Source organism: Salmo trutta, chromosome 24, assembly GCF_901001165.1.
Source record: "Salmo trutta chromosome 24, fSalTru1.1, whole genome shotgun sequence".
Taxonomy (NCBI): domain Eukaryota; kingdom Metazoa; phylum Chordata; class Actinopteri; order Salmoniformes; family Salmonidae; genus Salmo; species Salmo trutta.
In genome coordinates, this window is record NC_042980.1 from 33,144,554 (window position 1) to 33,158,032 (window position 13,479).

General features: G+C 43.4%; 1 protein-coding gene across 3 annotated transcripts in view; it reads left to right on the forward strand.

Annotated features, from left to right (window-relative positions):
- LOC115161140 (protein dopey-2) overlaps nt 1-7,672 on the forward strand; it is a 41,329-nt gene extending 33,657 nt beyond the window's left edge. For all 3 annotated transcript variants that reach the window (XM_029711896.1, XM_029711898.1, XM_029711897.1), the window contains 11 exons: nt 1,980-2,046; nt 2,286-2,442; nt 3,638-3,720; nt 3,810-4,069; nt 4,192-4,253; nt 4,335-4,463; nt 4,819-4,955; nt 5,775-5,830; nt 5,970-6,110; nt 6,214-6,346; nt 6,474-7,672. In XM_029711896.1, the coding sequence (XP_029567756.1) occupies nt 1,980-2,046; nt 2,286-2,442; nt 3,638-3,720; nt 3,810-4,069; nt 4,192-4,253; nt 4,335-4,463; nt 4,819-4,955; nt 5,775-5,830; nt 5,970-6,110; nt 6,214-6,346; nt 6,474-6,716 (1,468 nt within the window). In that variant the 3' untranslated portion in view covers nt 6,717-7,672. The remainder of the gene's footprint in view (nt 1-1,979; nt 2,047-2,285; nt 2,443-3,637; nt 3,721-3,809; nt 4,070-4,191; nt 4,254-4,334; nt 4,464-4,818; nt 4,956-5,774; nt 5,831-5,969; nt 6,111-6,213; nt 6,347-6,473) is intronic.
- Nucleotides 7,673-13,479: the final 5,807 nt, after the last annotated feature.

The following is a 13,479-nucleotide window of genomic DNA, read 5'->3' on the forward strand; positions in this document are numbered from 1 at the left end:
GCTCGGGTATTTCCTGTATACCAGGGAGCTAGTTTCTTATGACAAATGTTTTTAGGGGTGCGACTGCATCTAGGGTATTACGGAAGGTTAAATTAAGTTCCTCAGTTAGGTGGTTAACTGATTGTTGTACGCTGACGTCCTTGGGTAGGTGAAGTCTGGAAGGGCATCTAGGAATCTTTGGGTTGTCCAAGAATTTATAGCAAGGCTTTTGATGATCCTTGGCTGGTGTCTGAGCAGATTATTTGTTGTGATTGCAAACGTAATAAAATGGTGGTCCGATAGTCCAGGATTATGAGGAAAGGCTCCGAAAGCCTTTTGGAGTGGGTCTGTGGACTTTTCCATGTGAATGTTAAAGTCACCAACAATTTGAATATTATCTGCCATGACTGCAAGGTCCGATAGGAATTCAAGGAACTCGGAAAGGAACACTGTATACGGCCCAGGAGGCCTGTAAACAGTAGCTATAAACATGATTGAGTAGGCTGCATAGATTTCATGACTAGAAGCTCAAAAGACGAAAAGTCTTTTTTTTTTTTGTAAATTGAAATTTGGTATCGTAAGCAACAATATGTTAGCAACACCTCCACCTTTGCTGGATGCGCGGGGGACATGTTCACTAGTGTAACCAGGAGGAGAGGCCTCATTTAACACAGTAAATTAATCGAGTTTAAGCCATGTTTCAGTCAGGCCAACCACATTAAGATTATGATCAGTGATTAGTTCATTGACTATAACTGCCTTGGAAGTGAGGGATCTAATATTAAGTAGCCCTATTTTGAGATGTGAGATATCACAATCTCTTTCAGTAATGACAGGAATGGAGGAGGTCTTTATTCCAGTGAGATTACTAAGGTGAACACCGCCATGTTTAGTTTTGCTCAACCTAGATCAAGGCACAGACACAATCTCAATGGGGATAGTTGAGCTGACTACACTGGTTGTGGAAGTGGCAGACTCCACTAAGCTGGCAAGATGACTAACAGCTTGGTGCCTGGCCTGCACCCTATCTCATTGTGGAGCTAGAGGAGTTAGAGCCCTGACCTGGGTTTTCAATTTGTCAGAGCTAATGGTGGGAGGCTTCGGCGCCTCAGACCCCGTAATGGGTGGAGGAGAGACCAGAGAAGGCTCGGCCTCTGACTCCGACTCGTTGCTTAATGGGAGAAACGGTTGAAAGTTTCTGTCGGCTGAATGAGCGACACCAGTTGTGCATTCCTACAGCATTTCCTTCCAGAAGCCATGAGAAAATTGTCCTGCTGCGGGGACTGTGCGAGGGGATTTATACTACTATCTGTACTTATTGGTGGCACAGCCTGCTGCCTGGCCTGCACCCTATCTCCTTGTGGAGCTAGAGGAGTTAGAGCCCTGCCTATGGGGCAAATTACCCTTGCCTAACTATTGCGTCTGAAGCTGGGCTTGCAGCACGGCTATCCTCACCATAAGGCGATTTGTTCTCCTGTATATTATGAGTACAGCGACTGCAATTAGAAGGCATGATGTTAATGTTACTACTTAGGTTTGGCTGGTGGAGGTCCTGTAGAACCATGTCCAGATAAAGTGTCCAGGGTGAAAAAGTTGAATGAAAAAAGTTGAGCGAGGGGAAAAAATGAAAATATAAAACGGTAATTTAAAAAATACTTAGTTGGCAGGTAGCAAAGTAACGCTAGCAACAAAACGCACAGCAGCACGTAAACAAGTCCACAAGTTGTGACAGGAAATGACGTCAGCACTCGATTCACAAATAACTGATCTTACAGTCATGCGTGCATACATCTGTGGTCATAGTGATTTGTTACTGTAGACATTGTTCCCAGCGTAACACACTCTGTTGTTTGAAACAATGTAAATGTCCAAACATAAGTAGTACATCCCACATCAATAGACATGCTTTGCTTTGCTACTGTATCAGAATCAACAAGATATTATTGCACTCTAGTCTACCAATCCATAGCTGTACAGACATCTTTCTCCTCCTACTTCAGGATCCTCAATGACTTTGTAAACCGACTCTCCAACCTGGACAATAAGAAGGACACTAGAGACATGCAGGTAAGACATGTAGCACAGCCCTAGCTGTAGCCTGATGTACACCTTCCACGCCATCAGCTAGGTCCGCTTGAATGAAATGATGCAATATCAAACGTCCGCTCCTGTCCACCCATGTCCACACCGAAATGTGTGGACAGGACTAGACGTTTCATTAAAACGAAAGGCCTAAATTAAGCTTCAGTGTGAGATTACAGTGTGAGATGCATGATAATGATGGTTACTATGGTGATGTCCTGTAGGAGGTGACCCAGAAGATCCTGGAGGCGGTGGGTGGGGTGGCGGGGTCATCTCTGGAGCAGACCAGCTGGCTCAGCCGCAATCTGGAGGTCAAGAACCAGCCACAGGTGTGTCCTGAGACCGAGGAGCCATCCAACGAACTGAACCTGGACCTCTATGGTAACCAAACACACACACCTGGAGACATCCCTGGCTTCTATCAGGAACAGACTGAAGCCTAATTTACACCTTGTGCTTCCGCACCATATGCTAGGTCCGCTCTAAAAATGCAATATCGAACGTCCACTCCTGTCCGTACATGTCTGCACTTTTCCAGGACACTTTCCAAGGAGCTGCGGATGGAAGCGGATGTTCAATTGTTGTTATTTTGAAGTGGAAGGTGTACATTAGGCTTTAAAATGGGTCAGAGCTGCTAACCTCCTTAACCACGTGTCAAACTCATTCCATGGAGGGCCTAGTGTCTGCAGCAGGGTTTCCCAAACTCGGTCCTCAGGACCCCAAGGGGTGCACATTTTGGTTTAAGTCCTAGCACTACACAGCTGATTTCAATAATAAACTAATCATCAAGCTTTGATGGTTTGAATCAGTAGTCTAGTGTTAGGGCAAAAAACAAAGCATGCACCCTTTGGGGTCCCGAGGACTGAGTTTGGGAAGCGCTGGTCTGTGGGTTTTCACTCCTCCCTTGTATTTGATTGATGAATTAAGGTCAGTAATTAGTAAATAACTCCCCACACCTGGTTATCTAGGTCTTAATTGAAAAGAAATACCAAAAACCCGCAGACACTAAACCCTCCATGGAATGAGTTTTGACACCCCTTTCCTTAACCCTCAGGACATGCTCCTCAGTAACCATGGCAACCAAACCCCAGCACCTAATGCACGTTCCACATCATTAGTTGAGAAAAGCAAGAGGGCCCACCTCGACCAACAGTCTCCTCTCCTCTCCATCCTCTCCTCCACTCTCTTCAGGTCTACATTAGAGTGGACTGAGAGAGACCACAGACTTATACTGTAACCATGGAAACACAGCACTTCCTCACAACAGTATGTCCCTTAGTGTTGTGGTCCAGTGAGGAAGGAGGACACTATTCTCACAAAATTGCCTCTCCTCTGGTGTTACCCATGTCAACAGGTCCACAGTAGTGGAACTAAGTGCCCTGCTGCGTCACTGGGAGCAGTGCACCCAGGATGTGGCCTGAAGGATGAGATGGAGATCCTTCTACCCTGAGGAGGTTAAGCCTTGGGTCGGCCCTCAGGGCAGGCACTGGAGAAGAAAGTCATACATATTCATGAGTAACAACTCCCTTCTGTTCCCATCTCCTTCTTTTCTTTCCTCTTTTCTCCGTTTCTTCAGACTCTGAAGCTCAGGCCAGCACTATGGTGTCCTCCTCAGCCCCCTCTGTGTACAGTGTACAAGCCCTAGCGCTATTGGCAGAGGTAGGTGTGTCCGTGTGTGGATCTGTGCACCTATTGCTCTCATGCCTATGTATGTGTTTCTATTTCTGACAAACCCTCCTCCTCTGCAGGTTCTAGCCCCTCTTCTGGACATGGTGTATCGCAGTGATGAAAAGGAGAAAGCCGTCCCTCTCATCTCTCGCCTCATGTACTACGTCTTCCCCTACCTGAAGAACCACAGTGCATACAACATGCCCAGTTTCGGTGCAGGTGCCCAGCTCCTGAGCAATCTGAGTGGGTACGCCTACACCAAGAGGGCCTGGAAAAAAGAGGCCTTCGAACTCTACATGGATCCCCTGTTCTTCACCATGGATGTCTCCTGTGCCCCCCAGTAAGATTGTGTTTGTGCGTGTGCTTGTGTTTGTGTGTGCATGCCATGTAAATATTGACAAATCAATATTATCAAAGAAATTGTTCAAAGAAAATGACTGTGTTTGACCTCTGTCTCTTTAGCTGGAGGTCCATCATCGACCACCTGCTGACCCATGAGAAGACCATGTTCAAAGATCTCATGAGTAAGTAGAGTAGATGTGTGTGTGCATCCGTGTGCGTGCATTTGTAAGTGTGTTAACTGTGTGTGTGTGTGTGTGTTGCAGGCATGCAGAGCAGTTCTCTGAAGCTGTTCCCCAGTGCAGAGCAGAAGCCCATGTTACTGAAGCGTCAGGCCTTTGCCATGTTCAGTGGAGAGTTAGACCAGTACCACCTCTACCTGCCCCTCATCCAAGGTGGGTGTGCTTTTTGTGTATTCTGGGCATTTCTTTGTGTGTATTGACAAAGTGTGTAGACCAGTTTATCATTCCTGGGGTCCCAAATGGGTGTTTTTGCCTTAGCACTCACACACCTGATTGATGAGGACCTGATTAGTTGAATGAAGTGTGTGAGCTCTAGGGCAAAAACTAAATGTGCACCCATTTGTGTCCCCAGATCCAGGATTGAGAAATACTGGTGTAGACCATCACATTTGATAGATAATGAGAGTGTGTGTGACATTAAGATTTTATAAGGCCAATATTCATTATTAATATACAGTATAATGTAATGCGGGTATCCTATCCTCTCTCCTCCTCCCCTCTCCCTCAGAGCGGCTGACAGAGGCTCTGCGTATTGGTCAAACACCCTCTGTTTCTGCCCAAATGTTTCTGACGTTCCGTGTTCTTATGCTGCGGATCTCCCCCCAGCACCTCACCTCCCTCTGGCCAATTATGGTCACAGAACTGGTGAGGAACAACCCCCACCCTGATGACATCACTTCCTGTCACTGTTGATTTCCTGTAGGGCCGGAAGGAACCAGTATCGAGATACTCATTAGTATATCATGGCAAGGAAACAAATCACGAAGCGCATTTAACTCCTTTAGGAAAACAGCCCTAGTGTTTGAAACAAACATCATTATGTTGTCATTCATTCACATTTGCTTATCTTCAAAGCTATATCTGTAACGGCTGTTGTAGTAATAAAACCAAGGTGCAGCGGAGGATGTGTGTTCATCTTGATATTTAATGAAAAAGGAGAACACTATACAAAAATAAACCAAAGACAGCAAAACAGTCCTGTCAGGAAAAACTCTCAACAGAAAACACTAGACAGAAACAATCACCCACAAAAACCCAAAGGAAAAACACGCTACTTATGTGTGACTCCAATCAGCAACAACAAACTACAGCTGTGCCTGATTGGAAGCCACACGGCCAAAATCAACGAAACAAACCAACCTAGAAAAAAGAACATAGAACGCCCACCCAATGTAACACCCTGGCCTAACCAAAATAAAGAACAAAAACCCCTCTCTATGGCCAGGGCGTTATAATATCAAACAATATTTTACATACAGCAGGTTTTTAAACGACCAAAGAGTTTTGTCTGCTTCGAGTTTTATTTTTTGCCATGGAAAATATCATCACAGCCCTAATTTTCTCATTTCAATGCATGTATACACCGTAGCTATGTACATTGTTTTCAGCAGGGAGGTGGCATGTCAAAAGAAAGTATTTGGTAGTGTTTGTCTTCTAATGGTGTCTTTGATCTTTGTTTGTCAGATTCACACATTTGTTCGTCTGGAGAAAGCCTTGTCGGAAGAAAAAGAGGTGTCAAAGTGAGTCCACGATCACTCAGTCTACTGTAGACGCATCACTGTATCTGTCCATCTATCTAATATGTAGGAGTCTCACCATGTTTCAATATGTTGTCTAATGCCCTTTTCTTTGTTCTCCCTCTTTTCCTCTCTCTGTCAGGCTGACTAAAGTGGTACGTGGGTCCATGGGGAATGGGCCATTGACATTCCCCCAGCCAGAGTTGGACATGTACATGTCTGCCTGCAAGTTCCTGGACACTGCCCTGGCCTTCCCCCCAGAGAAGATGCCCCTCTTTCAGATGTGAGAGCCTCACCCTGCTTAATATCAGCTTAGCATCTATATAGGCTGTGCTTAGCATGATTACAATTAAATGTTCTCTGCTCGTGTGTGCGTGTGTCTCAAGGTATCGCTGGGCCTTTGTTCCAGAGGTGGATATGAGCCGCTACAGTGGCCCAGAGAATGGTCTCCTGGAGGAAGAGCAGGAGTGCAAACCCCATGTTGTCAAAGTACTAGAGGCTCTACACCAACGCTACGGGGTAAGAGAACGCAAACACCACTATAGAGCAAGATAACTTATGTCCTTATAGTCACCATGATAACAACATGACTCAATCGTGCGATCTGCTCATCTCATTCTGTTGATGTTATGTCCTATAATTCCAGGCGCTGAGTGACGAGTCGTCTACGGAGCGTCTGGAGTTCCCCCTCCTCACCCGTCGCTCTCTCTCCTCCATCACCCAGCTGGTTCCCTTCCTCCATACACTCTGCTGTTCCTTCCAGGGTACATCACCCAGCAGCCCTGCAGACTACCCTGTGGCAGACTACCCCACAGCCAGCGCCCACCAAGTCCTGAAGCGACTGGAGCACATCACTGAGGGAGAGTTCCTGGACTCCATGGAGAGTTAGATCTCCAACAAGGTTCTAGAGCTTAGAACGCTGAGGAAATGAGAACTGGAACTATAGCAATTGAATGTTGTAGAATGGCCACAACTGCTGAAAGCAATGTTTTATTATAGGCGTATGCCAGCTAAATGGCAATCTTTTGGGATGTTCTTTTGAATGTTGAATTGTTTACTTTACTTGGTTGAGTCTGAACACTCTGACTATATAGGATAATCTATATTTGAGATACCGGTACTCTAAAATAATCTAGAATTAACTGACACAAACTGGAACAGAGTCGTAGTCATTGGGCTCTCTGAGTACAAGTCTGAATGTGCTGACTTAAAGTAAAAGTAATACTGATGCTAGCTACAGTAGTTTTTAGAGGTGGTACTGGTTGTAAAAGAAGTACCACTGTAACAAAGGGAATGACAGCAGTACTGACTACTGATTCCATTCCATCGCTCTACAAAGCTTTCCATAAACCTGCTCCCTCCTATTAGCAAGTTGTCTGTCTGTCAGACTGTAATGTATTCCAATGAGACGGGAGTAGGTTAGTATACCTGCTGGTCAGTGACTATGGGAACTCTAAGGCTCTTAGTACAGGATGTTTGGTTTTAAATGTTTAAAAAGCTCTGCTTGTCATCACTCATGATGTTGCAGTTTTATTTGTGGGTAAATTATTGAATGTGATTTGTGTACATGGCAAAACCTCTAGATATATAATAAAATAACATGCGTGTCAATTTGGTATTTTATTCAAGGGAACTCTTTGACTTTTGTCTGTTTTTAAGTCTTCTGGGAAATGTTTGGACTTACCACTCAATATCGTTTTATTCTACACATGTGAATGCTTAACTAAATTATGTGAATGTCTGGCCTCCTGAAAATTCTAACTTTTTAATATCAGAATGAATATATCATGGTCTGTAAATAAAAACCAATATTAAAAAATGATTCAATAAATGGAGCTCAAGATGTATATTGTGTATGTTTGCTTGATAATCTCAGAGACATAACATTGAGTCAATAACATAAGTATGCAGGTGTTATAACTTCATCTGGGGAGGCAGGCATTTGTGTTCTGGGTAGATGCAAGTAGCCTGGCTGACGAGGCCCATGTGACTTACAGCGCAGGAACAGCTTTAACCACACTGGTCTGGAAAGGAGGCCGTTAATGCAATATTCGCTCAGAAATTGTGCAATGGGTTTGGTTCTCTCAAATGTTCGTTTTTTTGCCATCTTGGCTTGAGTAAGTTTACATGCACGCTAATAATTATGGAAGTAGGCAGAGTATGGCAATACTCTTATCATGGCCGGTTCAAGGCATAAGCGTTCGCTTAGGGCCTCCAAAAATATGTTTGTTTTGTAACTCAGTCAGGGTCTCAACATACTGTTGACAGTAAGAATAGTAGAATACACCTGGTGCAATTTCCAAATTTGGTTGAGCATCAGCAGTGTATTTCTTATGTCAGTCACTCAATTAGCCATGCCAGCAAACAATTTTTCAATTGGTATTTAGTTTAGCCAGCTATCTAAACTTGCATGTCGACTAGGCATGCAGGGCACGTGCCCAGGAGCCCTGACCTTTCGGGGCCCCCATTGATTGTGTTGATTACATTTTACATTTTAGTCATTTAGCAGACACTCTTATCCAGAGCGACTTACAGTAGTGAATGCATACATTTCATTTTCATTTCATATATATTTTTTTTTTCTTCATACTTGGCCCCCCGTGGGAATCGAACCCACAACCCTGGTGTTGCAAACACCATGCTCTACCAACTGAGCTACAGGGAAGTAGTGATTAGTTGACTGATGTTGCTGGCAAGGTAACTGCTGTTTAACTTAACAGAAAAAAACAAAACTAGTGTTTATTCACAGTGTGAGCTAGTATTGCAACTGACATGCAACGTTAGCTAATGTTTCATCCTGTCTTGACTGAGGTGAATGAATAAGCTATCTAGCTACCGCAGCCAGGTCAGCTCTAGCCTCTAGTTATGTCAGATAGCAATATGAGGTTGCTATTATTACTATCTAACAGCTGTTGTTTGTATGGAAATGTTTTGTAGCCTTTCTTTTGTCCCGTTTCAGAAGTAAATTAACTTGGATGGCTTTTGCCAGTTGCTGTACCGTTTGAGAGAGAGCTGGCCAAAAGTTGGCTAACTTTAGCTTTTCTTTTTGTGTTAATTACACTAGACCTGAATCAAACGATGAAACCATTGGCCAAGCGATTGAATATTGATATTCTGATATTGATATGTTCAGTGCAATGTGAGTTTCATTAGTCAGTATGGCAATGTAACATTGTTGATCTGTCAGTTTCCCTAGCTAATTCCCTACTTTTCACACAGACACAGTAATAAAAAGCTCTAACATTACAGGCTTCACTGTCATGGTGCACAGTAGAGGTCTGTGTGACAGATTTCTTCCAGTTCCCGCCTGCACCTGCTGGCTTTTTGTCCGACTCCCGTTACAACAAGAACTGGTCCCAAACCCAACCGCAGTCCCTCAATGTTATTTTAAGCGTATGTGACGCAGCTCACTTGCAAGCTATGGTCCCAGCAATTTTGCGCCCCATAGACAATGTCAAATGCACAAAAATGTATTAAGAAATAGGTTAAATTACCAGAGGTTCTCACATGGCCCTTACATTGTATTACTGGGCTATATCAGCCAATATGTTAGACATACTTGGAGAGAGCAGAGTTGGAAAGATTTGCACTTTCTCTTGAGCTATTTTGATAGCCTACCTTTTAGGAGTGGGAAGACTTTCAGATGGAGAAATATGGGTGATCAATATTTAGGCCTATTTTCTAGGCAATGTAGTAAACTATAGCCTAATCATAGGCCTATTTAGGAAGTAAATTTCCTTGGAAAGATAACTGCCCCGTGCTTCTCCACCTATGCATAGGCTATAGCCTACTTTATTTAATTGAGACCACACGCACACCTGATCTCGCAGGTATGGCTACTGAACTGGAAGCAGCAGGGGTGATTTTAGCATGTAAATCTTGGTGGGGCAAACTCCCCCAAAAATGTTGCATGCCAGCAAAGACACTATACAACACAACGATGTGACAAACATTGATTGCACTATAATGTTGACAAACAGTGCCCACAAACTGTTAGGGCCTACATAAAGCTGTCCCAACAGCAGAGTCCCAACAGCAGTCCCAACACCTTACCACTGCTACACCTGGCTATCAGCAGAACCCTGTCTGTCTATGGTATAAGGGGATGACGAGCGGATAAGAGGCAATCCGTAAATTAGATTAAGACATTAAAGAGCGAGCTAGGGCGGACGTAGTGTTCAGCACTTTTGAAATGTACAGCGACACAATGCAGTACATGGGCCTTTCTTACAGTATTCTCCCTGTACACCAAGTCAGAACCGTAGGATAAATAAAGGGGGCATATAAGCAGCCAATTTAAACTCTTACAATATTCGATGATGGCATTTCTCTAAAACTCCTGAGTGGCCCAGCGGTCTAAGGCACTGCATCTCAGTGCTAGAGGCATCACTACAGACACCCTGGTTCGAATCCAGGCTGTTCCACGACCGGCCGTGATTGGGGTCCCATAGGGCGGCGCACAATTGGCCCAATGTTGTCCGGGTTTGGGTGGTGTAGGCAGTCATTGTAAATAAGAATCTGTTCTAAACTGACTTGCCTAGTTAAGTCAAGGTTAAATTTAAAATTAGAAATACAACAGGTTGTAGGCTAGATGTGCACCACCAAGTCAGAACAGTAGTCTAAGTTATGAGGGGGAAGGGACCAAATTATTATGGTGAGGCACATGGGCTACTAACAGCTTACTACACAACATACACTTAATATTACTTTCTTAGCTATGGTATACATATCTCCCTGGCATATTACATCATTTATGCAGCAGCATAAAATACATTTTTGGACTCATCTTGTTGTGCTGTGCTCACTTGAACAGGAAGGTGGCGTGGCAGTTCTTTGTGGGCAAATTTTGCCATCAAACTTTGTTATCAAATTCTGGCATTCTCTAGATTTATGGTGCTTTCAAGACAACTGGGACTGCGGAAAAAACAAGGTTGAATCTTGACGTCAGTTATCTTTAGGTCGGAGCTCTAGAAAGAGGACTGAGTCCCCGATTTGCAATTCCAAGTTGGATGACCGTTCAAAACTTATTTTCCCAGTCAGAGCTCATTTTTTCAGAGTTCCCAGTTATCTTGAACTCACTGAAGTCTGAGATTTCCCAGTTCCGAGTTTCCAGTTGTTTTGAATGTGGCAGAAGTCATGCTGCATTGACAATCCTCTTAAACTTGGAAAAGAGACCCTTAAACTCAGACTTGGACCACACACCCACTGAATAGCAGGCTAGTGATTGCTTTGCAATGCTTGCAGTTGGCTACGGATTCCTTCCAAACCCCCCATTGTTGAATTTGCAATTTCCAACTTATGTAATGTTTATGTCCAATGGCCGATGTGCACCGATACATTTTATCCATAATTTCACTTCATTATTTCTCTTCATATGACAAGGATTGAAAAGGATTTGCCAGTATATTGTTGACTTGATTCATGATGATAACTGCTAGCTTGTTAGATAAGATTTTGAAAGTATGATGTTGACATGATCAGTTCAATCAAGGATACGATAGATATAACGTGATTTGACGTTATTTTATCTGTGGCCAAAGACCTTGAGCCTTCTTGGTTGGGCATTTCTAATGTAACTCTATGGCAGCACCCAACGGGCTTGAATTTCCGAGCTCTCCCAGTAGATTTTGCGGTGATGTAGTGTCCGCATGAGTGACAGAACACTGAGCCAATCATGGTGGAACTAAAGAACATTACCAACCTCTACCCTCTGTATTTTCCGCTGGCTGCCCCACCACCACAGAAAGCACTGAGCTAGGCTGAAACACCAGCATTTTGGAGCTGCCTTACTCAAGAAAACAAAAAAGAGACCATGTTTGTTTGAGGCTTTATTAACTCCATGATTATTAGATATTTTTTACAGTGTTTTCAAACTGATATTTGACACGTATTAATGCCAACATAACATGCAAAACTGAAAATGTTTATTTTTTGCTAAAAAAGTGGGTCACCACTTAGAAGCAGCAAGAACGATGACAGCTACACTTGCTAAGTTTTGCATAGGTCTATTGGATATTGCCTTCGTTGAAGGACGATTTGCAGGCAGAGACCTATAAATGGGTAATCAATACTTATTGAAAACGAAAAGGGGCAACGCTCGCTCACCATAGTAGCCCAACCTATGTGCGCGTTGTACCTTTTCAATTTCAATTATGATTTTTTGGGTATTTTTGTACTTCGACTCACGTTGGTTGAGTGCCATCCACTTCTTTCCATTATCAAGATTTATTTACAGACGCAGTAGTAAACTACAGTCAAATAATATTTAAGTTAATTTCATATTCAAGTTAACTGCTATGTGATTCTCCGTTCATGTAGGCAGCCTACTCTATTTCATTGAGACCACACATGCTAGGCGTACTTGAACTCTCATGTCCAACTAGGAGAGGCAGACTACTGAAGTTGAAGCAGCGAATTCTGAGTGTGTGAATAATGCAAAAAATATGTGTTTTTAGTACAATAGGTAGGCTAACACATACAAAGCAGAAGGAGGACCGTTACAAAATAATCTGTGGGACAACAAAAATATTTTCATCCCAAAGTCCTCTGTCTGACCGCCCGCTCCTGTCCACAGCATTGAAAATGCTGACCGTGCCACAATGATCTCTGTCGGGACCAGCAGCTCTCGCAGGGATCCCGCGGGGATGCAGCCCTCTAGTGCAGTCAGTAGGCCTACACAACATTATGCTCATCATGTCTTAGCAGGATCAGATGGTGACAGGGGTCCCAGCAGGATCAGACAGCCAGGGAAGACCAGTCTACTGAGCTCAGGTAAATTGAGCAGTTTATTAACAATATCATTGAATGATACAAAGTTCTTGAATTGATGGGTAGACCTACAGTAGCTACAATACAGCAGCTTAAGCTTAAAGCTACAGTCTGGGATCTGGGAATAATGGTAATTTCCATTATTGAACCATTGATTATATTATTGGATAATATAATGTATACAGCAATTCTTTGTCATGCTTCATTGTAGGAGGATCAGATGGTGACAGGGGTCTCAGCAGAGTTAGGCAGCCAGGGAAGACCAGTCTGTGATGGAGGTGAGGTGAATTTTTGATACAACACTTTATTCTCTCTGGGCATGTCACGCCCTGACCTGAGAGATCCTTTTTATGTCTCTATTTGGGTTTGGTCAGGGTGTGATTCGGGTGGGCATTCTATGTCTGTTTTTTTATGTTTGGGATTGCTTTGTTTCGGCCGGGTATGGCTCCCAATCAGGAACAGCTGTACATCGTTGTTGCTGATTGGGAGTCATACTTAGGCAGCCTGTTTTTCCTTTGGGTTTTGTGGGTGAATATTTTCCTGTTTAGTTTTGTTAACCTGACAGAACTGTTGCTGGTCGTTTTTTGGTTTATTTTTGTATAGTGTTCATTCGGTCCATTAAAATCATTCACGATGAACACATCCTCCGCTGCACCTTGGTCTCATTATGACGACGGCCGTTACAGGGCAGCAAACACTGGTCAAGCCAGATGCTATTTTAAGACAGTCTGACAAATCTCCAAAGTTGATTTCCGAACTGTATCAAGGGTCGATAAAAACTTTTCCTGCTGACACAAAACATGTAAAAAATAAATAAATGAGGAAGACCTGGTAGAAGCTATTGATGATGATGATGAATAGGTACAGATATGTTTGAATGCCCA